This window comes from Capronia epimyces (assembly GCF_000585565.1).
Source record: "Capronia epimyces CBS 606.96 chromosome Unknown aczIQ-supercont1.6, whole genome shotgun sequence".
Taxonomy (NCBI): domain Eukaryota; kingdom Fungi; phylum Ascomycota; class Eurotiomycetes; order Chaetothyriales; family Herpotrichiellaceae; genus Capronia; species Capronia epimyces.
Genome location: NW_006912909.1, coordinates 1,720,568 through 1,748,291, shown reverse-complemented (window position 1 = coordinate 1,748,291; position 27,724 = coordinate 1,720,568). Strand labels below are relative to the sequence as shown.

At 52.1% G+C, this 27,724-nt stretch overlaps 9 protein-coding genes across 9 annotated transcripts; 3 read left to right on the top strand and 6 right to left on the bottom strand.

Moving 5' to 3' along the window:
• Positions 1–651: 651 nt before the first annotated feature.
• Positions 652–1,386, bottom strand: A1O3_07517 (cysteine dioxygenase; the record flags this gene model as incomplete). The annotated part of the gene is made up of 1 exon (XM_007737625.1): positions 652–1,386. One exon carries the CDS (start codon positions 1,384–1,386, stop codon positions 652–654), a length of 735 nt encoding a protein of 244 aa, XP_007735815.1.
• A 1,433-nt stretch (positions 1,387–2,819) lies between these two features.
• A1O3_07516 (ribosome-interacting GTPase 1) lies at positions 2,820–4,029 on the top strand (the record flags this gene model as incomplete). The annotated part of the gene is made up of 3 exons (XM_007737624.1): positions 2,820–3,782; positions 3,834–3,954; positions 4,010–4,029. The coding sequence occupies 3 exons, from the start codon at positions 2,820–2,822 to the stop codon at positions 4,027–4,029; spliced, it is 1,104 nt and encodes a 367-aa protein (XP_007735814.1).
• Positions 4,030–8,119: 4,090 nt separating this feature from the next.
• A1O3_07515 (uncharacterized protein) lies at positions 8,120–9,817 on the top strand (the record flags this gene model as incomplete). The annotated part of the gene is made up of 3 exons (XM_007737623.1): positions 8,120–8,585; positions 8,631–8,652; positions 8,704–9,817. The coding sequence occupies 3 exons, from the start codon at positions 8,120–8,122 to the stop codon at positions 9,815–9,817; spliced, it is 1,602 nt and encodes a 533-aa protein (XP_007735813.1).
• A 4,674-nt stretch (positions 9,818–14,491) lies between these two features.
• Positions 14,492–14,991, bottom strand: A1O3_07514 (uncharacterized protein; the record flags this gene model as incomplete). The annotated part of the gene is made up of 2 exons (XM_007737622.1): positions 14,492–14,678; positions 14,942–14,991. The coding sequence occupies 2 exons, from the start codon at positions 14,989–14,991 to the stop codon at positions 14,492–14,494; spliced, it is 237 nt and encodes a 78-aa protein (XP_007735812.1).
• A 671-nt stretch (positions 14,992–15,662) lies between these two features.
• Positions 15,663–18,067, bottom strand: A1O3_07513 (uncharacterized protein; the record flags this gene model as incomplete). The annotated part of the gene is made up of 3 exons (XM_007737621.1): positions 15,663–16,105; positions 16,964–17,099; positions 17,789–18,067. 3 exons carry the CDS (start codon positions 18,065–18,067, stop codon positions 15,663–15,665), a joined length of 858 nt encoding a protein of 285 aa, XP_007735811.1.
• A 343-nt stretch (positions 18,068–18,410) lies between these two features.
• A1O3_07512 (uncharacterized protein) lies at positions 18,411–19,917 on the bottom strand (the record flags this gene model as incomplete). Its single annotated transcript, XM_007737620.1, has 2 exons — positions 18,411–19,255; positions 19,320–19,917. 2 exons carry the CDS (start codon positions 19,915–19,917, stop codon positions 18,411–18,413), a joined length of 1,443 nt encoding a protein of 480 aa, XP_007735810.1.
• A 2,051-nt stretch (positions 19,918–21,968) lies between these two features.
• On the top strand, positions 21,969–23,217 carry A1O3_07511 (DNA glycosylase; the record flags this gene model as incomplete). Its single annotated transcript, XM_007737619.1, has 2 exons — positions 21,969–22,013; positions 22,186–23,217. The coding sequence occupies 2 exons, from the start codon at positions 21,969–21,971 to the stop codon at positions 23,215–23,217; spliced, it is 1,077 nt and encodes a 358-aa protein (XP_007735809.1).
• Positions 23,218–23,472: 255 nt separating this feature from the next.
• Positions 23,473–24,492, bottom strand: A1O3_07510 (uncharacterized protein; the record flags this gene model as incomplete). The annotated part of the gene is made up of 1 exon (XM_007737618.1): positions 23,473–24,492. The coding sequence occupies one exon, from the start codon at positions 24,490–24,492 to the stop codon at positions 23,473–23,475; it is 1,020 nt and encodes a 339-aa protein (XP_007735808.1).
• A 333-nt stretch (positions 24,493–24,825) lies between these two features.
• A1O3_07509 (uncharacterized protein) lies at positions 24,826–26,145 on the bottom strand (the record flags this gene model as incomplete). Its single annotated transcript, XM_007737617.1, has 1 exon — positions 24,826–26,145. The coding sequence occupies one exon, from the start codon at positions 26,143–26,145 to the stop codon at positions 24,826–24,828; it is 1,320 nt and encodes a 439-aa protein (XP_007735807.1).
• Between the last annotated feature and the right edge of the window lie 1,579 nt (positions 26,146–27,724).

Sequence of the window (27,724 nt, the reverse complement as noted above, 5' to 3'; positions counted from 1 at the left end):
GAGAGAGAGAGGGAGAGAGAGAGGGAGAGAGAGAGGGAGAGAGAGAGGGAGAGAGAGAGGGAGAGAGTAGTGTTTCACGTCCAAGCACAGAAAAAAGGCCAGAAGACAATCAAGGTTGAAGCAGGCGCATGGTTCTTGTTTTTGGAACAGAACCCCTCGTCCAGAGAGAAAGAGAGAGGCGAGATATTCAAAGATTTACCAAAGACCAGAGTTCTAGTCCAGATAATCGCTCATGATCCAATACAGACAGCACCGACTGCTTTAGTAACTCCTCCGCCGCAAGTAGAAAGGAAGAAAAGGTTGGACGCCATGTTGGTGTCGGCGGGACTAAGCTCCAGCTGCTGTTGGCCAGCAATAGTATTCATCGAGGCCAGACGCAACCCTTGATGTATCTCGGCGCTGTCGGCCTGCAGTCCCGTCGCAGAATGGTGTTCATCGATGCTGAATGTAGTGTGAGATGCTCTGAGAGGGAGCAAACGAAAAAGACGTGAAGCCTCGTTTCTGCTATAAGGAAGAAGCCTTGATTAATCCGACAGCGACGCCAACCTTGCGCCATCAGGCAGAATCCCATAACACCTCCAAACCCTCGCTTGCCAAACGTTCTAGGTATCCCCTGCTAACCGGTGGCTACGATCATTCCCAGGATGCAAATCAAAGCGAACCAAACTTGCACCTCTCAACGAGTTGGCCACGGTCTGAAAAGACGCCGGCTTGTGATATGTGTGTTGGTTTCCCGGTCTTTTCGTCAAAGAGGTTGAACCCAAAGTTGGCAGCATGAGGTGGCGTGTATAGATGTAATGAAACAGCCACTTCGCTGCTGGACGGGTTGGATATCTTGTGGAGGCCAATCTTGTCTGAAATGTACGAAACTTGGTTCACAGAATAGCTCGTCTCCCTGAGGATTTGCGGTGGAGTCAGCGTGCCAGATGACTCCGTTTTGGTATCTGCGGAACACGGCGGCAGGGAATACAGCGTTTCTTTGAGACTGCCCTTGAGGATTTTCATCACACAATGTGCGTTGGCATGGTCGTGGATTGGACTACCCCGTCCAGGATTCCAGACCAACACCAACAAATTCGATTTGCCATTCCCTTCGTCCACAAGATTCCGGGTGTAATTTCGGCTGAGGTCGGCAAAGGCGTATTGATGCCACTGACTTTCTTTTGATGTATACTCTTCCATGAGGCGGATGAGATCGTTCTCGTCAACGTCCGCCGAGTCTATTCCGGAAGATGGGCCTAGGACATCAGACAGCGCTCGCACCAGGCGGTGGAAGTCATCGTTCAGATCGATCGAGTTGGCCTTCCTTTGATGCTGTGGTGGGTAGGCATCGGGTCGGACCATATGCGACACAACTCCAGCGGGTGTGGGCTGGTAAGTCAACATGTTGTAGGTAGGCAAACAGGCGTGATGAAGATAGACCACTCCGATACCTCGATCAATCAAGAAAAACACGAGATTGGGAATGATTTGAGGTGAAAGGTAGCTTTCCGGCTGGATGTTCGCTCCAACGAACAGAAGAGGCGGTGTGCCGCTTCGCTTCCCTTGAGATAAGACCCCTATCTCACTAACACAACGTGTACGCGCGTTGACGTGTGACCGCGCCGGATTAAAGGGCGGGATTCGACAGAAGAAAGCGATGCTTCCCGTCAAGATAAGTACCCTATCTCACCAGTGCAATGTGTACTGCGGTCGGTGCTCCAACCGTGGTGGAAAGCAGCGCGGGGTTCGACAGACGAAAGAGACGCTTCCAATGAAGCAATACTGTAAACGTAACAATATCGTTGTTTTGACTCACACATTCGTCGTTGGTAGGACGCGGGGTCACCCTGTTTCCAATCCGGTGACCTTGTCGCAGCCGCTGCGACTTCCGACTTCAGCGGAGTGTGGAGAAATCTGTAAGAGGATCGGGTCTTCGGAGATCAGTAGAGACAGACGGTCGAATGACTGTTTTCCGACAGTGTGGTACGAATGTACATGTAGTTGTTAAACATGGTAACATGACGTTTTGTTTGGGAGGGACGAAGAAGGCGCAGTTTTGATCCCTGCAAAAATATGCTCAGCGGGGCAAGTCAAGTGAGATACGGATATAGCGAGGTGTGCTGGTAAGGCTGGGGATGCATGCCAGCCGCCGCCGACGCCATCGACACTGGTAGCTGCATCTCGGAACTTCGGAGGGGACATTGTATGGAGCAGTGGTCTTGTTGACCGGCATAGACCTAGTAGGATAAGCGACGTACCTGGTAAGCTAGGGAACTTGCACACAGAGATTTTATGGGCCAGTTGGCTTGAGAAAATCACGGGGAGGCGACCTGACCAGAGGCGACATTTGGCTGTACGGAGTACACAGCACACAAGACCAAGGGCCGCGCAAGTAGTAGACGCATTCATCCAAGGTGTTTCTGTGTAATTCCACCACCCAAACCTGTTGCCGCACATTTAGTCCTGCAGAGCATTCGACGGACTATTTTGCCCCTCCAGACTGCGATCCATATCACACCGCACCGTCACCTAACACCTACACCTACACCTACACCGCACCTGCAGGACACGCTTCAGATCAATTACCGCAGCCTCAACCTTGGCCTGGCCCGCAATAACATCAAGTCAGAGACCACAAAGAACGGTTACACAACATACGCTATTTCGTATTCAGCCAGTCTCTTTTCCCCCAGAGGCGGGAATCACCCAGCACGGAAATTGATCACTCCCAGATATCGCTGCCCAACTGCGACGAAAACGCTTTCCTTTCAACGGCTTCATACTCTCCTTTTCGAACCTCTCCTCTCCCGTGTCGGTAATTTCCTCCATCAGGCACCATGGCGACCACCGTCGACAAGATCAAGGAGATCGAGACCGAAATGGCTCGTACTCAGAAAAATAAAGCCACATCCTTCCATCTGGGCCAGCTCAAGGCTAAATTGGCAAAATTGAAGAGAGAGCTCTTGACACCAACATCCTCCGGTGGTGGCGGCGGCAGTGGTTTCGATGTCGCCAGGACTGGCGTGGCTTCGGTCGGTTTTATTGGGTTCCCTTCCGTGGGCAAATCGACCCTGATGAGTCGTTTGACTGGCCAACATTCCGAAGCCGCAGCCTACGAGTTTACAACACTGACTACCGTCCCTGGGCAAGTCATGTACAACGGTGCTGCCATCCAGATGCTCGATCTGCCTGGTATCATTCAGGGGGCTAAGGACGGCAAAGGTCGTGGACGGCAGGTCATTGCTGTGGCGAAGACTTGCCATCTGATCTTCATCGTCCTCGATGTGAACAAACCCCTTACCGACAAACGTGTCATTGAGGCCGAGCTTGAGGGCTTTGGGATCCGCATCAACAAGGAGCCACCGAACATCGTGTTCAAGAAGAAGGATAAGGGTGGCCTGAACATCACGAGCACAGTTCCGCTCACTCACATCGACCATGATGAGATCAAGGCCGTCATGAGCGAATACCGGATATCTTCGGCCGATATCGCAATCCGATGCGATGCCACTATCGATGATCTGATTGACGTGCTTGAGGCAAAGAGCAGAAGCTACATACCTGTCATATATGCGTTGAACAAGATTGACTCCATCTCGATTGAGGAACTGGACTTACTCTACCGTATCCCCAATGCCTGTCCCATCAGTGCTGAACATGGCTGGAACATTGACGAGCTCCTCGAGCAGATGTGGGAGAAGTTGCAGTTGAAACGCATCTACACTAAACCGAAAGGCAAGCAACCTGATTATGCTACCCCGGTAGTCTTGAGGAAGAATGCATCTACGGTAGAAGACTTTGTAAGTTGAAGGCATATTTCTTATCGCTAGCATTTAGCTGACCATTCTCAGTGCAATGCCATTCACAAGACTATTGTCGAACAGTTCAGGCAGGCTATTGTTTACGGTCGCTCGGTCAAGCATCAACCTCAACGTGTGGGTCTGTCCCACGAGCTGGCCGACGAAGATATTGGTGAGTCCCGTGTGCTCACCCTACCTTGTGTGAATACTAACTCGAGTTTTGTCAGTCACCATCATCAAGAAATAGCATGTCGAGTCGTGTTGGGTTCCCAGCTGTGCACAACTCCACTCAGCCCTCACCTACGAATTTATCCTTTCGGATGCTTGTGATCATGGAAGCATGGTCAAGGGTTTGTGAGCCTGTCAATCATGGGATGGGCCTGTTCGACCGCGCTTGGTATGGTTAGTTGCCCACCTTCCGCACATCCCCGCGCCTTCGAATCTCAACAATCCATCCGTCGCTCTTAGTCAAAGTAAGGGCCTAGACAGTTGAGGACTCCCTCAAAGGACCATGCTTTAGTTTGACATCGCCTAGCCGCATCTTTGCTAGCACGGAGCTGCAAGACTGCTGAAGATGAGATACACATACTACTACAAGCTACATCATGTTCACAGCGCGTCATTGCTTCGCCGCATCGGAGTGTCGTTGCGGAACGGCACCAAGCGTCTGTTTGGCTTGGGTACACCACGGCATTGTGTTAGAGTGCGTCTCTTTTTGGATGGACCGATGGGATTTAGAACGGGGAAGAGCGGGATGGATTTTACGAAAAGTCAAAGGCCGTCCCGCAAGCGAGGGCAGGAATACCTTCCGTCTGACGAATGGCGACTTGGAGAGTGAGATGGCTGAGACAAGTCAATCGTCCGATTTGCCATTCAGGAATCAAAAATGCAATGGCCGCCGCTTGGCTGGATGACCATGGCTCGAGTCAAGGTCAAACCTCAACGCCATGGCGGAGTCCCGCTGTGCTCTTTGTAGGTCCATCCATACAAGGGGCACGGAATAAAGGTGACGTGACGGGCTTTAGATTGTTCAGGTTGCCCTGACAGGAGAACGAGTCAGGTTGAGAGCGGGCGTTTTGGCTAAAGACAAGCTCAAATGCAAGACTTGCACCTTGCAAGGAGTGCATACACGAAGACGCAAAGCGCGCGAAAATGCGGCTTCGTGGAGGGTCAAAAATGCATGGGATAAGCGGACGGGGGGCATGAGACCACAGGAAGCCGTTTCCATCTGCATATGCAGAGGTTGGGGTGCAGGATCAAAGGGTGCATGAAGGCGCTGCCCGAGTGCGCCACGGGGGAGGATCTCCAACGCCCTTCATGCAGGTGTCAACTTGTCAACCTCGTGGATTGTTCCACAGCATGAGCTTGTCAAATTTGATCCCTGACGTCTTCTCTATGTCTGCAGCTGCCCTGTCGACACTTCAACCCGTGTGAGAGGGGTAAGAACGCTTGGTGATATTGCTGGAGTATTGCCTGGAGGCTTGAGACTCGAGAGTGCGTGCCGGGTGCCCATACTAGTAAGCCTCCCCGGCCAAATGCGCCTCGGTGACTGTGTTACGGTCTCCTGTAGGTGCCTGTCTGCAAGACTGGCCCCTGCGAGCGCCACACGGTCGCTTCAGGAGTGCGGTTCCAGCACCACTACTGGCCCCGGAAGCTATGGAAGCAAGCTCCCCAGAGTTGAGAGGAGGTGTAGCTGTCGATGTTGAAATCAGCCCTTGATGGGCCGTCTTGTCGTCGAGCTAGTAAGGTATACTCGTGTGTATCTCCAGGCATAGTCTGCAAGAAGGAGGATGCGGTTGAGGCGAGAGGGCTAAGGCTCCCGAGGATCAAGTGCTACTGTCGAAGGAGGGTTGCAGCGCAAAGAGCAAAGATCGAACAAATCCACCCAGCAGGAGACAGTGTGTTCGAGCTGCTGGCATGCGTAGACACTGTACGGAGTATACGGAGTACACTGCAAATGCAATAAACAAGGCCAAATAACGAGAATTGAATGGGTCATGAATGTATGTGCTGTGGCAGTTGTATGGAGTCAGTAAGACGCACCACATTTGGCCACTGTCCCAACTCTACGGAGTGTGTAGTCTTCGTCGTTTTCCCACCATTATCACCGCCATTGTTGCCCCCGATCCTGTCCATTTGAATCTACGCGAAGTGGTGCCATGATCAATAATCAATAGATCATACCGTGGCTACTCGAGTCCAAGCCCTACCTCCTTCTCGCCTGCCGCATCCGGCGCTGGAGGTGCCCTCTCAAGCCCCCTCGGCCTTCCCTTGCCGCGCGAGTGCTTCCCTCCCTCCAACCATAGAGCGAATCGCAAGGTCGCCTCAGCTGTTGGTTCTTTGCCGTCCTTCAACATGATCCTCTCTAGCGCCACCAGCCCGGACAAAGTCTGTCCTTGGGCCAGAAGACCCCCGGCCTGTGGCTTGCTCTGTCCAGCGGTGCCTGCGCCAAAACAAGGGAGCGAGAAACCCCGGCGACACTAGTCAGAGAGCACACTCTCCTTGAAGCGCATCACTTCTCCTCAACCGTTGTCGATCTCATCTCCCGTCCTCTAACTCGACCGTAAACATCCAGCGGCCAGCCAGTCTTCAACTGCCTCTTTCGACCCACGTGTGGTGGCACAGGCATCTTGGCTGCGCATTTGTTGTGTCGCGCCCACCTTGCCCTTCCCCCCACGGCCACTGAGGATTGATACACACTTTCACTGAATGGTACGTCTGTATTGTCAGCTCACCTGGCTGTACTGTACAATACCAAAACCAAGAGCTGCTGGTCAGGACGGGTCCTTCGAGACCGCCAATACCCTTCAGCTCCCCCACCATGGCTATGATACCGAACCGTGAACAGGTTCTCGCCATCGTTTCGAAACATGGCGAGTGTGCCGTGGAAGGTCCTGTGGACCGAATGATCACTGTCGCTCGAGATCCCCGCGTCATTGCTCGGCTGGCTTGCGGACCGCCCTGGAAGGCACGAGGCGACAGGGAGCGCCGTAGCCGTTACGGCTTGCATCAACTCTTAGAGCCAGCAATTTGACTCGCCTCTGCTGGCAGTGCTGTAATTGACGCCGCTCAGCTGCACTGCGAGCCCGGAGGCCGCGTGGGGCCTCCTGAAGCGCAACTACTCCGTACTTTGCTAATTGATACATGCAGGAGGGCGACTCATCCGACAGGGTTGCAGGTTCCAGGGCGCCGAGTCGATATTGGAAAATAGGCCTTTGCCTCATTTCGTCGCTCATCTTCCTGGGCATTGCCTCTTGTGTTCGTTAATCTGTTCAAAATGGAGTGCGGCTTTACCAGCTGATCCTCGCCCGGGAGCGCCCCGTTGCAAATCTCAGGAGCTCCTCCAGTACATCCAGGTCCCTGGTCACCTTTTGCCGGGCGATCTCGACCAAATCGCTAATTTCTGCCGACGAGACTTGGACTCCCAGGCAGTCAGGCAGTGGTGGCTTGTCCGGGATAGAGCATCAGGGCGGGCCCCAGGCGACGAAGTCGGACTAGACGGTGTAGCCCTGCACGTCCGATGCCTGTTCGTACCTAACGGTCTCCATCCACTGTTCAACCCACCAGCCTTAGGCCCGTTCCTCCCAGCGGCCGGCAGCTAGCCTTCCCTAAGCTTCCGCTTTATAGGCCCAAGTGCCGCCCTTTTGTTTTAGCATCCACCCTCCTCACACCCGCAAGTCTTGCGAACGGCACCATCCCTCCAAAGCATTGCTCGGTTTCCAGAGCAGACATACTGTAACCTACTGCCTCACTGTGCTCGCGTCAGGCCCGATACAGAGAGCGAAAGAGGGGAAAAAGCAACATCACTCCAAAAACCACGCTATAAGCAGCCCTCTATCAAGCACCTGCAGCATCCAACGGCCCCCCTCAACCAGGCCCTTGTCGGACCCCCCGAGTCTGGTCCAGCCCCTGGTCGAGAAGATACCCTGGTTTGCAATTGAGTCGTCAATTCGTCCAACTCGACAGCTCGGTTCGCCCACAAGTCTGTTTGGTGTCTCCTCTGTATCGATTCCTCCACCCGCATTCAGTCTGCAACCTCCACACGCCCGCTCTCGACACCACCTCTTCCCTCATATGCTCATTGCTCCCTCCGACCTTGCATACAGACGCCTGCGTTCACACCCGCCGGTTTCCACAACTGGGCTGTGTCCAGATCTCGACATTTTCAGAAGGTCTTGGGAATCGGGGGTTGCAGAGACCATACTTGGGGTTGGCGGGTACTTGCATTGCCATCGGAGCAGTTGCTAGTGCATGGTATGCATTGCCAACTCAGATCAGCCAAGGGGTTTCCACAGTTCGACTTGAAAGCCTGAAGCCCCATGCAGGTCTTGATGAACATGCCACCGGAGCACCAGGACTCCCAACACTCTGGCTATGGCCAAAGGGGGTGGGTGAGCGTGCCAAACAACTACTCCAGCAGTCCTCAAACGACCATGTCGCCAATGCACGAATTTCCTCCGTTTGAGTACCATTCGACCACGCCGATGCCCATGGAGCCGTCCTACTCCATGCCTAGGCCATCGCCTTTTGCTTCTTCTCATGCGCAGCAGATGCCGCCACCATTGATCATGCCTCACAGCGGGTTATGGCCGAGTATGTTGGCAAGCCAACCCCAGCAGAACTACCAGACCCCTATTCTGCCGTCTGGGACGCTTCAAACTCCATTGTCGGCGAGTACTGGGTCAGACATTACTCCGACGAGCGCGAAGACGTCATCACGTCGCAAGTTGACCGATGACGAACGTCGCCAGATGTGCATTGAGGCTGAACAGAACCCGATGATGAAGCAAACCCAGATCGGAGGTAAGTCATTGATCCAGACACGCGGTTCCATCTAACGTTCCATAGCCAAATTCAACGTGGAGAGAAGGTGTGTGGGAGGGCAAATGGAAATACAGTTGCTCGCGCTAACATCCGGCAGCACGGTGTCGAAGATCCTGCGTCAGCGTGATAAGTATATGAACCCGCAACCGAAAGACGGCAATACCAGCCCGAGCAAGAAGTCAAAAGCAAAACTGCCCGACTTTGAGAAAACCCTCGCCAACTGGGTCAAAAACCAGCAGAAGAAAGGGTTGCCAATTACCGATGAGGACCTCCGCAAGCAGGCTCAAGTCTTCTCCTTCAGCAGGAGTGACCAAGCAGTCGTGTCCAGTGTAGCTTGGCTGGACAAGTTCAAGCGCAAGAACCACCTCACGGCTTCCGACGCCGAGGGAGAGCAGGGTCTCATGGACTCTAACACGGCGTCGCTCCGAGAAACATCCATCAATGACTCTCCAACCTTGTCTGGCGGGCTTGTGTCACCTCCCATGTCGGCCATGGATGAAACAGCTCACGACACAGGCCTCAAGCTAGAAAATGCGCAAGATTTCTTCGACTTTGAGGAAAAGGGTTCCTATGAGCGTACGCCGAAACTGGAGATGGAACAACTGACTCAAGACTCAATTCTTCCCCCAACATCACCTGAAATGGTTCACAGGGACCCGGATGGGATACCACTGATGGAGGGCGCACAAGATTCCGCAGAAGCATCGATTCGCCAGAGGAGCCAGACCTATCCACATGCTGCAGACCTAGGGTGCGGTTCACGTCCTTCTTCGTCCAGCCAGAAGGCGCCGTCTCTCCCTGTCCGGTCTTTAACCAACACCACGATTGAGACTCGGCCAACGGCCATTGACCCTAGACAAATGATGAAACGGCATAAGAGTGTCCCGGACATTCACTATCCGCAGCAAGTGCAGTTCTCATCTATGCAGCCTCCACCATTACCCAGGTCGGCAGATACTTCTCCAGTCAGCAACCCTGCATCGCCCGTGGACGATGATAACATTCGAGCACTGCATGCCATCAAAGAATTGCTGGAGCAGAATCCCAATGTCGCCGAGCCCGATGACTATCTGGCGATTGGGAAACTGATGCAAAAGCTGAAGCTGCTCCGGCCCACCGCCACCACGCTGCCCGGTGGCATGCACCCGATGGACATCATGGATAGTCCTCGCATCTCCAAGAAGAGGACCATCCTCGGCATCTCGACCTAGTCCGGCCCGTCAACCTTTGGCAGATATCACGGTTGAGTACTTTTCTTTGCAACAGTCCTTTGAAGCATGGATTACATTCACATTCCACATGAGCAGATACACAATCCTTTGTGGACGGTTTGGCGTGGGAGCATTGGAGGAATGGAAACGCAGGCACGGAGGAAAATGACGACATCACTGTCCAGATCAACATAACAGCGGGACACTCAGGAACCAAGCATCACCCAGGAGTCGCATCTGTTTTGAGGCCATGGACCACGACAGCAGTTGCACAGACGCAACAGAGCGCCTTGGCTCTACGAATTTTCTCTCGGTTTCGGTCACAGTACTCATCTGCATCTCCGGATGAGGACTACTCCTTAGACATACCCCCAGCCTCGTGGCGACATCTCCTTTTTCTTGTATGAGGATATGGATGTGTGGAAGAGAAAGAGAAATGGAGCGCGCGCAAGCGAACGGGGTTTTCGGGAAATTTTCCTATTTTGTTTTTTCCTACTTTTCTCTCTTGTCAAGTTGCCCTTTGCAGTTATGGGGCAGGTATACGCCAGGATTATGTATGTGGGATTTCCTTCTCCTGGTCGAGATTCGGGTCTCAGGCCAGCAACAAAGCCTCACGGCTACGGTCTAGGAGGAACAGAGAGATGTGATAACGGACGTGGGACGTGGGACTTGGGACATGGGAGACGTGAGAGGGTTGGGCGACTGGCCCGGGGTCATGAAGTGTATAAATTCTCTTCTTCCTCTCTTTTCTCTTTTCCCCAAGGGGATTGTGTGATATGGCAGCCGCCTTCGGCCTTCAATGCAAGAAGTTATAAATCTGCGCTGTAACCAACATTGCTTGTCCTGCAAGCTTTGTACGGAGTACAATGACAGCCATCATGCCGGGCCTAGACAAAGGAGGATTCTGACGATGGACAGGAGCAGGGACAGGATTGTCTGCAATCGAAGGACGGAGAGATGAAGCGAGTGGCAGTACGGAGTACATACTCCATACGGAGTAGGTTACCGATCGACGTCAAGGCGAGAGAGAGGAGACACGAGGTCGATCAAAGAACGATGCGATATTCATTAGATGTGAAGTGAGGCGACAATAAGCGTGACGGGATCAACGTCCAGCAAGCCGCAAGCCGCAACCATCCAACCTCCACCTGTTTGCGTGCCTGTCGATCTTGGTGGAACTGGTGGAACTAGTAGGTAGGTAGTCGTAAGCAGAGACGAGTCGAGGATCACCGAGCATGGCACCTAGATGGAGGAAACCTCCCAAGACGGAATTCCCATTGCTGATTGCTGTTGCTTGTTGCTGCTGATGATCGTTTCGTGATCTGCATGGCCCACCCGCCTCATCCCCATCCCTCATTTTTAGGTCTCTCATCATGCTTCCCGTTTCATCTCGATGCCCAACGCCGAACGCACCATGGGCAGGTCTGGCCATGCTACGAGTACGGAGTGCTCTGGATCCGTCCCATGGCCTCGCCACTCTGGAATCCGTCCAGACCGTCCAGACCAGCCACAGGCCGCCCTGTTTCTATTCCAGAGCTGGCCAGTGGCCACCAGGGTTTCCGACAGGGAAGTGGGAAGTTCTGTTGTGAGCCTTAGGCCTTAAGCCCTGTCTCATTAGACTGTTCCGCGTGCCCCGGCACACCATCACCATCACCACGGAGTATCACCATCATCGTGGGCTGACTGACTGACAGATTAATTCCTCAATTTGTGATGAATCCATGTCAATGCTTGCCATCCTGGAATAACTCCTCAATTTGTGAATCCATGCCTATGCTTGCCATCCTGACCCGCAAACTCCCAACGCAGATTGTCTCTTATTTTTTCAGGCATGGATCACAGATTGTCTCTTCTTTTTCTGGGCATGGATCATAGATTGTCACCTCTTCTTTTTTCTGGGCATGGATGTGATGTGATGGGCTGTCCCTTGTACCCTACACCTGTCATTTGCATCTCGATTCTCCAGGTCCCAGCGATGCCCCGGCCGTCACCTTACAGGTTTCCACTTTCTCCTGATCTCACCCAGCACAGATACGTCAGTCACTGCTGCCAGAGAGGGGAAACAAGGCATGGGATCGCAGGGACGTCTGACAGCCTGTTACACGTAGGCATTGAAAAGCCAGGAGTCCTCGACTACACCAGGGAGGGTCCCCAGCGGCGAGAGGGCCAGGCTTAGGCCCCAGAGCGTGCAGCTGGAGAGGCCTTTCACCATCAGAACCAACTTCTCGGTGCCAGAGAGCAGATTCTGACTGTCAAGACGAACAGATGCATCGGGGCTTGCGACTCTTTGCCAAACAATGAGTTGTAACCCAAGACATCTACCTCCAGAAGCCATGACGGATCAACAACTACATATTGACCTTGGGACAGACCATCGCAGCCAGTGGTGATTGAGCCAGTGCAGGCTTCCTCGTGGTATGTTGATGGTGTCTCTTACAGGCTTCCTCGTGACAAGTTGATGGTGTCTCTTACAATGGATTTCTTGTCGGGATCTCCTCCACAAATGCTTCTAGTCACTCGGTTTCCACAAACAGCTCGTTGTTCACAACTGCATCCAGGCCTCATTCGATTCTAGAACGGACTAGAAACGAATCTCGGACATTGGTAGGAGGCTCAAAAGGACACAACAAGAGACAAGAGAAGAACAGAGAGGGAGAAGAAACAGCGGAACATTACAAAGTCTCTTGGAGGAGGTACACGAGGCACTGAGCATCTTTCTGTCAAACTTAGGAGCATTCCCAGCCTTGTGCTTGAACCAGAAGGCCGGTTGAGGCGTACTATACTATACTATATAGCCTGCGATCTCCCTGCTACCCTTTGACAGACCACATGGAACATTTCAACCTTTGACACTTTCACTGGAAAAAGGGCTAGGGCTCAACATATGATATCGACAGTCGGTCTCCCTCCGACGAAGATTGTGCGGGAATAAATGAATGAATGGATAAGTTGATAGATCCATACATGCCACAACTACCTGAAGCTAAGCTGTTACGATCAATCAATGACACAACTACCTAAAGCTAAACTATTACGATCAATCAATGACCGACCGACCCAGTGTGTCAATCGCGCTCGTTCAAGATATGATAAAGCTACCAGACAGATATAGATAAATCCCGTTAACAACCTACTATCAAAGCCTGACTTTCACCCCGGCAATAGGATAGGACTGCGTTATGCCCGTGAGTTGGCAATAGGACTGCGTTCCAAAGGTGAGTTGCAGCCAGATAGACTGAGTAGATAGATGGATATACTGTACCTGTACGGAATAGATGGTACTCCGTACTGCTACTCCGTACCATATCCATCTAGCCAGCCATCTAGCCAGCCAGCCAGCTTAGCTTCCAGTACTTACATACTACCTACCGGTACCTGCCGGTACCTGCCGGTAAGTTGTTGACTCTCAATCTCAGATATATTTATTTTAGTTCGGTTTATCTTTAAGGTCTCCAATGGACCGCGGCTTTGATATGATAGAGCTGGAAATCTAATTGTGAATGTGATCCTGATTCTAGTTCTGGTTCTGATTCTGGGTCTATATTTCCTAAAGGGAGTCATTCATTCATGGGCGGTGCTGGTGGTGGATGCTGCTTCCTTCTCTCTCCTCTCACCTCTCCTCTCAGCCTTGCTTACGGTAAGGATGAACCGGAACGCACGAAGTCTTGATCTAACCCCCCTATCAGCCTAGGCTGTATCCTGTCTAGCTACGTAAAGTATCTATGTGCCTACCTACTGTATCTTCATACTATAGCAACCTATCTATATATTGTGTACCTATCTATCTATATATTGTACCTATATACTGTACCTACGTACGTACGTACCTACCTCTACCTACCTCTACCTACCTACCTACCTACCTACCTACCTACCTACCTACCTACCTACCTACCTACCTACCTAAATACCCACTGGCACAGCTAGCTACCTTAGGCACCTTAGGCACCTGAACACCCAAGTCCTTGTCCATGCCGCACTAGACTAAACAACCCAGTACTTTAGGTATGTAAGACTGTAGACGTAAGACTGTAAGCCGTAAGCCGTACTAGTCGGGAGTACGGAGTACTGTATATAAGTTACAGTAAATTGAATTAAATTTAGGACCTAGGCCCTAAGGCCTAAGTATGTAAGCCTATGTCAGACTTACTATAGGCACTAACATTAGGCATTCTCAGCCTTGTTCTTTAACTAGAAGGCTGGTATAGGCACACCTATACATATGTCTAGGCTCCCCCTGTGCCCCTTTGATAGAGAACATTAAACCTTTGACAAAGTAAGCCTTAGGATATGGAGATTCCGCCCCTGCTCCCACTCCTGCTGCTACTCTTGCTCTTGCTCTTGCTCCTGCTCTTGCTCTTCCCCGCCCGGAGCAATATCACATCGAAGCTGAAGTACGGATGGAGTATTTCGAGCTGTACAAGTCAAGTCTCAGTCTTAGCTGACAGTCAGATTCAAGTCTAATTCCTATACCTGTCCCTGTATCCGTTCCCGTTCCCGTTACTGTTCCTGCTACTGTTACTGTTACTGTTCCTGTTCCTGTTACTGTTACTGTTACTGTTACTGTTACTGTTACTGTTCCTGTTCCTGTTACTGTTACTGTTCCTGGTCCTATTCTGATGTGTGTTCTTGTTCCAGTCCCAGTCCCAGTCCCAGTCTCGACATGCTTATAGCTTATAATTCCAAATTCCTGTTCCCGTTGCTGTTGCTGTTGCGATTGATGTTGCTGTTGCGATTGATGTTGCTGTTGCGATTGATGTTGCTGTTGCGATTGATGTTTCTGTTCCAGACAGCTTTATTTCTAATCGCGGTCTCGTTCTCGGTCGGCCTCAGTTTCAGTTGCATTCTCCCTGGGAGGTCTCTGGGCGGATTAAACGAGGCTCGGGGATGTCCTGGATTTTCGACGGGACAGGACAGGACAGGACAGGACAGGACAGGACAGGACAGGACAGGACAGGACAGGACAGGACAGGACAGGACAGGGCAGGACAGGACAGGACAGGACAGGACAGGACAGGACAGGACAGGACAGGACAGGACAGGACAGGACAGGGCAGAACAGGACAGGACAGGACAGGACAGAACAGGACAGGACAGGACAGGACAGGACTGCACAGCACAGACAGCATCGACTCGACTCGACTCGACGCGATCACCTTTACGTCGGAGAACATTGCATGGCAGGAGACAAATTATCACGTCCTCTTTCTTGACTCAACTTAAATCGACTCGACTCGACTCGACTCGGCCCAAGCATGCTGGTGGACTCTTTGCTTGTGTCTTGTGTCTTGTTTCGTGTAGCTAGGCTTGGTGCGTCCTCCCATCTCCATCTCCATCTCCATCTCCATCTCCATCTTACTGGCATTGGTGCTGGTTGGTACTGAATCATTCTGTCTCCGTATTCTTCAGTTCCAGTGTCGAGGAGATGGGAAGATAAATCATAAGCCCAAAGAAGAAGTGAGAACGAGCATAGACTGAAAAGAAAAGAAACAAATGATTCAGTACCAGTAAGATGGAGATGGGAAGATAAATCATGAACCCATATTCTTCAGTTTCAGTGTCGCGGAGATGGGAGATAAACCAGAAATCCATATCCTTCAGTTTCAGTGTCGAGGAGATGGGGGAGATAAATCATAAACCCATATCCTTCAGTTTCAGTGTCAAGGAGATGGGAAGATAAATTATAAACCAAAGAAGAGGTGAGAACGAGCATAGACCGAAAAGAATAGGAACAAGATAGCAAAAGAACCAAATAGGGGAGATAAATCATAACCCAAAGAAGTGAGAACGAGCATAGACCGAAAAAAGGAACAAGATAGTAAGAACATCCAACACAGTTGATGCATTATTTCACCGTATCAGACTGACGCTTTTCCTTCTCTCCATGTCCATTGACATCCCCATCCATGTCCGAAGTCTCAGTCAGTGACACCCCCCTCTCAGCCAAAAGCTCACTGGGCGTCTTGCCAACCATCTCTGGGATCAGTCTGAGCACGACATGCTCTAGAACAGCATAGACCACGAACTTGTTCATTTCGACGTCGTCGGTCCACCCCAAAATCCTTTCCTCGACTTCCCGTTGCACTTCATCGTCCGAGTCGGCTGCTGTTGCACCACCGCCATCAATATCAATGTCATCGCCACCAGCAGCAGGAACTCGAGTGGTATTCCCCCTACTGGCCGCACCAAAGAACCTCCTTGCTACGCTCTTAGGGATGAGCGACAGCAGGTCCGAGGCGGCCTTGGATCGGATCCGACATGCTTCTTCAGGACTTGGAGGCGGCGGGGCTGCCGGACCCAGTGTATTGTTGGGAAAAACAAGGCTTCGGACTTGAAGGAGTAGAGGTGGAAGAAGAGAAGGTGAGAAGAAACGTGTCGATAATGTGTGGTAAAGGAATCTGTATGACCATTCCAAGTTAGCAAAGACCCTGCAGACCAAAACCGTCTTCAACTGTGTTTGAGGTATATTCATGAGGGTCACAGAGTAAAACTGTCAAGACGAGATGTAGGATTGACAAGAGACAATTCCGTCGCCGGAGGGCGATTGACGTTGCGTCCGTTGTCCTCGACAGACGCATCCCGGATCCTGGGGGTTTCGTCGCCTCAGCAATGTACGACCCGAGTGATGATTTCCTGGACGCTACACCATCACAGTGGCATCGATCAAGTAAATGCTGCCCAATTTGCCTCATGGCTGCCCATCCCGGCCAATCTTGCTACCCAAACATCTTCGTACTCGTTCGGGAAGCGATCCACGTGACTTGAGCTTCTCTCTCGGGGTTGCATGAGAGGGCCAGAACGCTGACAATGCCACACAGCCTTCTCGCAAGCATGTGTTCGCAGTGGTGCTGGTGCTGGTGCGTTTGGTTGACAGAATGCAGTCCTGCAGTCCTCATGCACGACCAGGGAGAAGAGACTTGGGGCCTCCCGCCCACACATTACTCTGCAGGCGTCCAAACTTAGTTCCGGCCAAAGGGAAAAGTCGAAAACCAGCCCAGGTGATACGCGAAAAGGCTAGTTCCTAGACATAAGTGCGGCAAGTCGAGAAATGGGAGAACCAGGATCAAGGTCCATCAAAGCTTAGAACCAAATCATGCAAGACTCAGGGAGTCTAGTCTAGAATGTCCACCGTCAAGGATGACGAACGAGTCAGGATGGGCGTCGAACCGCCACCCCATAACAAGCTCCGGGCTGCGACGAGGAGCTTGGTGGAAAGGTCGCAGAAAAGGATGCCCAAGCCGAAGTCGGTAAAGGCTAGGGCCGTTGGAGGTCGGAGACCGAGCTAGTCTCCTGTTGTGGCACACCCCCAAGTGTCCCAGTGTCACAACAAACACCCCCATCTCAGTCCGATTGACGATGATGGCAGGTTTGACAGCACAGATTGATAGATAACGGCTGCGTGCAAGGATGTGTCGGTGGTGCAACCCGTCCGGCATGGGGGCACTTTTGTGACGTAAAAAGATGGGTGTCTGAATCGGACATTATCGCCAGGCATGGGGGCCGGCTTTCCCTCTGTTATCGGCACGCGCCGAACACACCCGGAAATCGACGGTTGAAAGAGGAATGGCACCACACCGCGCCGGCTCAGCTGTACACGCCAAAGGCGACCAATAGGGTGGCAGAACTGGTATGGTTTTCGAAAATGCCACCGGCTGAGCTGTCTCATTGGCCTGGGGGTGGAAAATCTCTCTCGGACAAGAAACATATGAGCCTTCCTCAGCTGCAATTGTTGTCTCACTCTCAGCCAAAGGCTGATCCAGGAAATGGCACTAACGGTTTGAGGAGGGGAGTGCAATCATCACTGGTGCACAGCTGGCCTTCTCCTTTGGTGAACAGAGCCAACAAGCAAAGCCAACGGCGGGCAAGGACGACGACGAAGGCGGGGCTGATCCATGTCGACCGCGTGAGTGGCTTGCCGTTCGAAATTTGGCACCCTCTTTAGCAGGAGAAGAATAGTGGATAAATTCTGACCATTGATTGGCCGCCTTTGTCGTTGTTTTCCGCTTTTTGACGACCTTTTCGCTTCATTTTATCTCTCAACAGATCGTTCACCACGGTTGGTGGCCGATGTGGAAGATCCGGCATCGAATCGACGTACAGATATCGATAGCATGAATTGGCGAACTCCACCACCGAAGAGAACTGTTCGACGGGCATGACCATCCTCTCACGCGTCCAGGGTACAAGGCCGCATGAGATGTGACCAGGGATGAGGGTAAAGTCCGTCCAATCAAAGTCCGTATCTGGCATGGTGACAATACGTGTGTCTGTACCGTCATGACAGGTAACAGCGGTCTTTTTGACTTTTTGACCGGAGTCGGTCATTCTGGCTGTTTTGGGGGTCCACACCCCCCTGACGCCCCAAGATTGCTGACCAAAGGGGAAGCCTGCGTTTAGCACATGCCTGAGACATGGCTGATATCTCGGGCTATTGGCCGTAGCCTTCCCAGACCATGTCATATGACCTCAATTCGATGCGACTTCAACTGATAGGAACGACCAGGTCTTACCGGAATATCCACTCCATCACAACAAACATGAACACCACACACTCGAGGACTGAGAGACAAGAAGATTGAATGAAAGGATTGACTTACTTGTCTAGCGTTGAGTTTGGCACGCCGAGGTGACCCGGTCCCGCGCTCAGAAAGTATTGGCAAAAGCTCAGAGAGCTTTCCAGCCACGGCATGCGGATTGACAAATCGAGCAGGGTCGAGATGCACCCGAACATCCCGTAGCTGATCACCGCACGAGGGGCATACCGGTCGGCACCGACTGGACGACGTTTGGATGCGACGGGGGATTTTTCTGTGGACGGCGAGGGAGTGGAGCCGTCCACTCGATGGCTCTCATGATGGCGGATTCTTTGGGGCAGCCGGTGGGCGTAAGCCATGCCGATGAAGAGGAATCGTAGAAATTGATACGCGATGAACGCACACTGAAGGAGACTCCAAAACCACACACTAAGCCATGATTGGTGACGAGTGGGCGAATTATGCTCTCGATCCGCCGTGTCTGAAGATAATAGGCCAAACTGTTCGAGTCGGCTTTGGCGTCCATTTTGATGAAGGGTCTGGCTAGTACCGATGGAAGATGCAACCGTGGGACGCGCGGTCACTATTTCCACCACCTTTGAGACAATGCCGTGCAAGAACCACGGCTGGCAGACTTTCTCCGCCAGTACCTGGCCGAGAATGAGGTCGGCGATGATGTCGCTGACCAGTGTTCTGAGACAAGTGTTGGCCAGGTCTTCGGTCGGGAGGAGGACGGCAAGGGCCCCTTGAATGAGTAGTTGTCGATAGGCAGACTCGTAGCTCCGCTGTTGTTCAGGCGGCAGAGTGGGATCGAGAGCCGGATGTGGGTTCAAGGCGTGATAGATTCGACGGGTGCTCTCTCCGTACTGTAAAGCGGCCTGGGCGGTCGTGGCCGTGCGGTATGCTGTGAAGCGGACATGTCAACAACCCATTCGAGATATTGCTTCTCTTCATGCCGGAAGGCTCACCGGCAACATGCCTTTCGATCAAGACAGGCAACTCGTCCAACATCAGTTCCGTTATGTCTATCAGGCGTAGTCTCTGCTCCAGAGCTCGTGTGCAGTGTGCAATCAGCTGGATGACTTCATCCACAAATGCGCGGTCTGGAGTGATCCTGGTATACCAGGCATTGACAAAGTCCTTGACCACGATGGCGACGATGGCGTACAGTTGCACGTCCACCTCGTTTGAACTGGTAAGCGGAGGCAAGACCCCTTCAGTTGTTGTCTGAGAGGCTTTCAAATCTGTGCCATGGCTCCCATCGGCCACCAACGTCCTTCTGATCAGGGTGAGAGTCGCTCTCTCAGAGGTGGGATCCAGGGCTGCGGCATCTTGCCGAGACCTCACATTAGGAGCGACACGTGACGATGAACGAGGGCCGGAGGCGATCTTGCCATCAGCTGCGACGTTCGATTGCGAGGACGGACGAGGTTTGGAGGAGGAGGTGGTGGTGGTGGCCTTTTTGTCGGCTTCGACGTTCAACTGCGAGAACTGCGCGGTGGACGCAGACTTGGCCGCTACTGCCGGAACGGACGGTCGTGATGGAGAGGAGGAGGAGGCGGTCATTTCAGGACCATGGTGCGAAGGGGCATTGCGCTGGGACTATGTAGTGAGTTGTCTGCCAGGGGGAGTGCCGACACCCTACACCCTACACCCTTCGTGCCCAACACGGCCACGGCCACGGCCACGCTGGCAATGCAGGGGGAGGCCGCAGCAAGAAACGAGACGGGAGACGACTCTGACACGGTTGACCTGGGTTCGACTCGATGCGCTGGTGGTCAAGAGAGGTGTGTCAACGTATGATTGGCCTAGGAGGAAATATCCTCGAGGCTGCGTGCGACGAGTTGTAGTGGACGATCGACCAAACGAGGTGGGAGGGTGTCACTCACTATCCGTACTTAGACCGTAGTACAGAGTAGTATAGACTAAGTCGGACCACCTCGTAACGCACAACCTACGTAATGTATAACTATTCCTCGTATACCCACTACCTCTTTATACTCAACGTACGCGTTACACTACGTCGTTTATATACTACTCTATATAGAGGCTCTCGAAGGTGATCCTTAAGAGTACCTTAGACGCCGCCTATACCTCTCCAACCCTATCTCGGCGATCCTACTCCTTCTAACGTCGCGTAACTCGCTCCTAAGCCTCCTTAATATCTATAATAGAAGTAAACACCCTATTTAAATCTATTCGAATCTTCGTACGCTTCGTAGTACTCTTCTCTTATAGACTAACGAATAACTATTATAATTAGAGCGATTACTCGATAGTCTTCTATAGAAGTACATTAATCGCCTTCGCCGTCTTATTAAGTAATAGACGAGATCCTCTATTAAGTAGTATTTTATTTATTTATTTATTTATTTATTTAGTCTCGTTTAACGTCCTTCGGGTCACATTTAAGGTCCCACGTAGACGCTCTATTAAGTAGTATATCTCGATAAGTATCGAATATCTACGATTAAAGGTATTATCTACTTATAGATATACTTTTAGTAATACTTACTAAGAGCCTTCGTTTACGCGTACGCGAAGTTTATAGTATTAGTATAATAGAGTATACCTTCTAAATAACTTAAGACGAATTTAGTATCTTCTTCGAGTTATACGAGATTAATCCTATTTCTTTCTAGTCCGCCTTAATATAGCGAGATTAAAGAACGTACTCTCTTACCTTTATATAATATTTAAGAAACTAAACGCGTCGTATAAGTTACGTTTCGTTATATCTTAATAAATTAGTAATCTTCTTTTAATAGAATCGCTTTAACGTCGAAAAGATACTAATAGTAAAAGACTAAAGAATATATAAAAAGTACGAAGATATAAATATAAGCTAAACTCTATAACTTATATAAATATTTAATCTTTCGATCTATCTTCGATCGTATATTTAGTTAACGCTAGAGAAAGCGTACGATCTAGTTATAGTCGACTAAAGAAGATTCTTTAGAGACTATTAAGAGAAGCCTTATAAACTCTCGTATCTATATAAAGATAGAAGAGACTCCGACGATATTAAGATCTATAATCTATCGTACGAGAAGTTACTCTTAAGTATAAGATAAGAGCTATTACGCCTCGCGAGCCTATTAACGAGTATTTCCTCCTCTTAATCGACGCGTTAAGGTATAGCGGCTGATATTAAAGGCGGTAACGGCGGTATTAAGAGAGGAGTGTTCGTCGCGTTTATACGCGCGAATCGCGTTCTATAGGGTTTGCTCGGATATAATAGGTATATTAAGATAATTGTAGAATAATATATACTATAGTTGGTTGAGAACGAGTTGCTTAAAGTTATAGTTACGCGTGTTGGTGGGTATGATGAACAGTTGTGCATTACGTAGGTTGTGCGTTACGAGGTGGTCCGACTTACAGCCCTAGGGCTAAGGGGGCTTAAAGCCAGTATCCCCGTCGCCAAACCTTCCCTTCTGGTGCGAGATAAGCGATAAGTTCGTCTATGTGTATCACTAGTATGCAAGGCTTCCTGACAGCCTGTTCCAGCGTCAGCATCAGCATCAGCGTCGCCAGCAGAGCGAACGTCGAACCTTCAAGAATTCACTGCCCGGGGTTGCTGTGATCCTCTTTGCCAAACATGGGAGAACAATATGAGCCACATCCCAAGATCCCCTTATGGCTGGACTGCGACCCAGGTACGAAGCGACTACATCATTCCTCCCCCGTCTGCGACCACCTTAACTCATAGCCAACACAGGTCATGATGTGAGTTCCGTTCGAACCGTACTCCCTTGAATGCGATGCCATTCCCCATTTCCCATTCTCCAATCTGTGAACCCAATCTCACCCGCGCGGCTGTCATGACAGGACGCCTGCGCCATCCTGCTCGCCGCGTACCATCCATCCCTCGACCTTCTGGGCATCAGCACCGTCCACGGCAACGCCTCTTTACGGAACACGACGGCCAATGCCCTCAGCATCCTCGAGGCGATTGGGAAGCCGGACTTCCCTGTCTTCCCCGGCTCGGCCCACCCCTTTTGCCGCGTCATCCACACGGCATCCGACATTCACGGCGTCGGCGGGCTCGCCGGCACTGATCTCCTGCCCAAACCGCCGGCGGTCACCCTGACCAACTGCAATGCGGTTTGGGAAATGCGAAAGGCTCTCCGCGCCCAGCCTGAAGGCACGGCATGGCTGGTCGCCTGCGGGCCGCTGACCAACGTGGCCTTGCTGTTCGCCGTCGACCCGGACCTGTCGAACCACATCGCCGGCCTGTCCATTATGGGCGGCGCCATCGGAGGCGACTTCAGCCAGGTCACCATGGGCCCCGCGGGGCAGCCGGACTCGACCACCGGTGCGACTCACGCCCGCATCGGCAACCGCACCCCCTGGGCCGAGTTCAATATCTGGGCAGACCCGGAATCCGCCCGGGCCGTGTTGCAGAACCCGCTGCTGCAGCCGAAAACGACGCTGATCCCCCTCGACCTGACGCACCAGGCGTACGCCACGCCCGAGATCCAAACCCTCCTGCTGCACGGCGACCACGGCCCCACGCGCCTTCGAACCATGTTCAACGAGCTGCTCATGTTCTTTGCCCACACCTACGCAGACGTCTTCGGCTTAACTGAAGGCCCGCCTCTGCACGACCCACTCGCCGTCGCCGTTCTATTAGGCGCCCACCCCGATCCAAAGACGAGGATCGCCTTCAACGACAACGGCGGAGAGAGATGGAACGTCGATGTTGTCCTGGAAGGTGAGCAGCTGGGGCGGACTGTCGCCGCCAAGGCTCAGGATGGGAAGGGCGTCACAATTCCGCGATCCATGGACGTGGATTGGTTCTGGCGGACCTTGGAATCATGCATGGCCCGCGCAGATGAGGCCACTGGATACGCCAAATGAATCAATTACTACAATACTACTCATCTGATGGGAGACGGACAAGGCACATATACCAAAGCTATAGAGAAAATAGACAATCATCATTGTGAATACTTCTACTGGCTGGATTCGTCAATGTAAAATCAGACTTGGTAATGATCTTATCCCATCCTATCGAGACTCTCTCCACAACCATCCCATGCTCTCCTCCCTCCACGACTCCTATGCTCTCCTCCCTTCACGACAACTCTCCCGCTGGGAGGGCGGTCAACGACTTTAAAAGAAGATGTCGATAATGGCATAAACAGGCGCCTCTCTCGGGACTCGCACATTCAACGGTTCGCGCTTCCGGCCTTCGGCAGTCCACTCGCTGGACTTGCGCTCTGATTTGGCCAGGGCCAGTCTGGATCTGGCTTCATGCACGAGCCTAGTAGCTACCGCCCGGCCTTGAACGGAACAGAAAGCCATGAGTTGGCCGTAATGTGCAGTGAGGCCCCAGATAGGCTTGTTGGGATCGCATGCGTATTCCCGGTGGAAGGGGCTGCTCGCCTCGACGCCGTCAGCACCATTCTCCGCCGTACAGCGTAGTATCCAGTGCTTCGGTTCGTTAGTAGTGAACAATTCCTCTGGCAGTGCATTTGCGTGCCGAGCTCGGACGTAGTTGCAGAAGGCGTTGAGGTCGGCCAAGTGGTTGGCGTGGCACAAGAAGGGGGCGGCAATATTGACTTTCGTGCGCAAGGACTTGAAGCTGACCTTGATGTTGATCTTGACGGGGATATCTGCCGGCTGGAGGGTGGCTATCTGACGTTCGATGTCAAGGTCGCTGGGGCCGTTGCTGGCAGATGGTCTGGTGGAAGTCCGTAGGAGAGACCGATGTCTCGCGATACCGGGGCTTCGTGGGAAGAATCGTTGTCCTCCCTGCGGCGTTGGTGAGATGATGGAACTGCGTGCGTAGGATCGTTGTCTCCCAGAAGACGCGGCCGAGTTACTTCCTGAGTTGATGTTTAGCGCCTGTTCCATGAATGCAAATGCCTCATCATCAGTCTGGAGGGTCTCTGGGAATGACGAAGATACCTTGTTAGTGTCCAAGGCTGAAGCCCCTGTCGTCGGTTCATGCCTCCTCGCCTGCGTTACTCTGTTATTTGAACTGACCTGGCGATGGGGACGAGATAGGGAAGCATTCCTCATCGGAGGCTCAGCCTGCGTCAAAGTTGGTCGCATCATCGGAATGCAAATCGGGGGTTCTGACTCCAACGGCTTCTTCTGCCCTGAAGTTGATCCTTTCCGAGGCGCCATGGTGGATATCGAGCGATTCTAGTAGGTTAGCCTTGAACCTGAGTACAGTGGTAGTGATCAACGACCAGCTTTCCGGTTCTGAGTGCTTGAAAATCGGGATTGCGGTGGATGGAAGCCCGAAAATGGATTATGGATCCATGGCCATATATATATAATGTGGTAGGCAGCTTCCAGATGAACGAATAATGGTAACAAGGCGCTCATTGTCCACGGCGCACAAAGAGCCCTTTAGTCTGGTGCTGCAAGCTTTGTGGTACCTACCACCGTGATTTCGGCAAAAAGAATCTGTTGTCTGAATGGTCCTTTCACGGCAATGGAAATGATTGTCGACTGCTAACACAAAGACCATTCATCATCACCTCGGTTGTCAGTCCAGTTGCACAAAGCCTCCGTCACATGCTTCTTGCGCTGCACATATGAGGATCTAAGGGTTGTGGATTTTGCTGCGCAATAAGTCTTTATGGACAACACCTGATCAATCTTTTTGTGCCACTCCACATCGTACTCTATCCGATCGTCTGGCTCACCTCTCGAGCCTTGATTCTGCGGGAAGATCTTCGCGATCTTTACCCCGTGCTCCCAAAGTCTTCTGCGGGAGGCGACGCTTGCCTTTGCCGGCCTTTCGTCCCATTGCTTGTAGCCTTGTTTGACCCCATTCACCAAGACCTCCAAGACATCATCTTTCTTTTGGCCGGGACGATTGACCCACAGAGCAGATAAATTGCTTGCTTTGAGTCTCGTTTGTGTCCTTGAATCGACGCTCCGATCATCCTTACTGAAAGGGAATCGCGAGAATTCTGGAGGCAGTGACTCGATGCTGAAAAAGTGACCTAAGTGGCTGAGGCTCGACAGCCTGCCAGATGATGCAAAGGCTCTTTCATAGCCAGTAGAGTTGTACTGATTGGCGTACACGACCACGGTTCGAATGAAGGCGTTCGCAGTCCTTTGCACGAAGAGATCAGCAGGGAAGGAGATGATGCCTGTAAATTGTTTAAGGGCGAGTTTGTCCGTGCAAGACTTGGAGAGACTTGGCTCTGCATCTGCTCTGGCCGGTTTTCTGCGAACGTGGCCAAGTAGCGAGAAGTGACCTCGACCTTGGAGAGCTGTACTCGCGTTCTCTCTAACCGGCCAGGGTGCTGCTTCATCAGGCGGCAATGAATTCATCAAGATTTCCATAGACGCATCGCCGCAAGGAGCCTCGGTGGTGAAGAAGTGAATCGAGATTGTGGGTTTCAGTCTGAATGGAGCGCCCGGGGTTGACAACGGCGTGGACAGGGTTGTCTGCTGATGATCGGTCTCGTACTCCTTTTCAGACTCTAAGAATGGCGATTGATATGCTGGGTCTTCGACAATTTTCTGAACTTCGGCAAGCAGCCACCAATTGAACCCACGCAAAGCTAGAATCTCAGCATGACAATCATGAAGGACGGTGCCTCGACAAGTCGGCAGAGCAGAGGCAGCAAGGCACTTTGTTCCTGTTGCCAACGATACGCAAGTCAATGGTCGATCGTCCCCCGCCTCGGCCAGGATAAGCGCAGCCATGGGCGTCCATTCTCTTCCACCATCTGCAAAGGTGCGAGGTTTACATTTTCGGGGCAGTGATTCAAAGGTCGAGAGAGCGAGGCCGGCCACACGCTCAGCTAGACTCGTCATCACATAGAAAAGGGAAAGATGAACGGCCAATGGGATTTTTGTGACGAACAAAGCTCTCCATGACGTTCCAAGGAGGCGCAGAACCCGGGAGCACAAAGTGGTGGAGGAAAGAAACAGAGCAGGCAGAGGCGCGGAAGCAGGAAAAATGGAAAACCGTGTTGGTCGGAAGGGCGAGAGCGTGCATCAAGACCCAGTCACCTGATTAGGCACAAAGAATAGGTGGATGTTAAGCCAGCAACAAAGATGAGACAATGTGGCAGCCAGAGTGACTGCTTGCTGGGGCTTGTTGTTCCTCTCGATCATTCGCAACAGTATCTAGTCAAAGGTTAGGTAGGTAGGTAGGTAGGTAAGGGCCTGAGGGTACAGTAGGTGTGAAGTTGCGTTCGACCTGGGTGATGACTGACTGCACCGCAGCCTGCGCTGACGACTGCGGCTGCGGCTGCGGCTGCGGGGGTGAGTTTACGGCTTACAGTACTAGTAGTTATGTAAGCCCCGAGTCCCGAGGCTCGCTAGGCTGTCTGACAGAAGCTAGAGGGTGTAGATAGCCCTCCTGAGCCCGACACCTCCAGGGTTATGGCTAGGTAATTAGTCAGGCAATAATCTTTGTTTGCGGGGAACAGTGCATGTGACTGCGCCATACAGGTACGAAGGGAGGACTCGCAACGATGTAAGATTGATACCTTACCTTAGATGCTGTGTATCAGGCACCCACCTCGGTATGTTGCTGGTGCTGGTGAGAGTGGGCACCATGGGTGACTCAGTTACTTAGGTACATAGGACATGTGTGCCACGCCCCCTAGAAGTGCCATGGCTTCCACATGTTCTCAGGCTGACTCTATATACAGTACATCAAGCACGCGTGGGTGATCTACAGGTATGTCCTGCCCTATTGCTACCTAGGTAGGTAGGTGTATTGCTGTATGGGTGCCTAATAACGGGTGCGACGATGCCTGTCAGGTGCTCGTGGTGGGGGATGCAGCACCTAAGAGGACCCAAGTTTAAGTAGTGGCTTAGGCACCGATAGTAGCCAGCTAGGGATGGGGAGCATGAGCCTAGGGTGCCTGTGGTGCAATTCTTCCACTGTAGAATGTTTTGCCGCCACCTGGTAGGTGCCTGGATGCTCTCCACCTCCTCCCACCTACCTGCTAACCCTAACCCTAACCCTCTCCTCCCTCTCCTCCTCATCCTCCTCTTCCTCCACCTTGATTCCCCATGATTCGCCCGCCAGCCACCAGCATGAGCCAGCAACATCATCATCATTCTTGTCTTCTCCTCGATTTTCCTCTTCTCCGGTCTTTAGCCTGTTTGGACCGTGCAGCCCGGCTGGCCCATTGCACTATTTCGCTTGTCCTGACCTCGTCTGTAGGGACCTTCCTTCTCAAGCCTCATCTCCCCACGTCTGTCGCCGCGAGCGATTCCAGGGAGTTGAAATAATTCGAGCTCAACCTCGACTCGACACTCTCGCATCGGCACCATCACCATCACCATCACGGTTCCCAGCTCCCTGCTCGTGTGTCGGTGCTGCTGGTATTACGGCCTACTCCACACACGGTACGGAGTAATTGGTGGCCACTCGAGT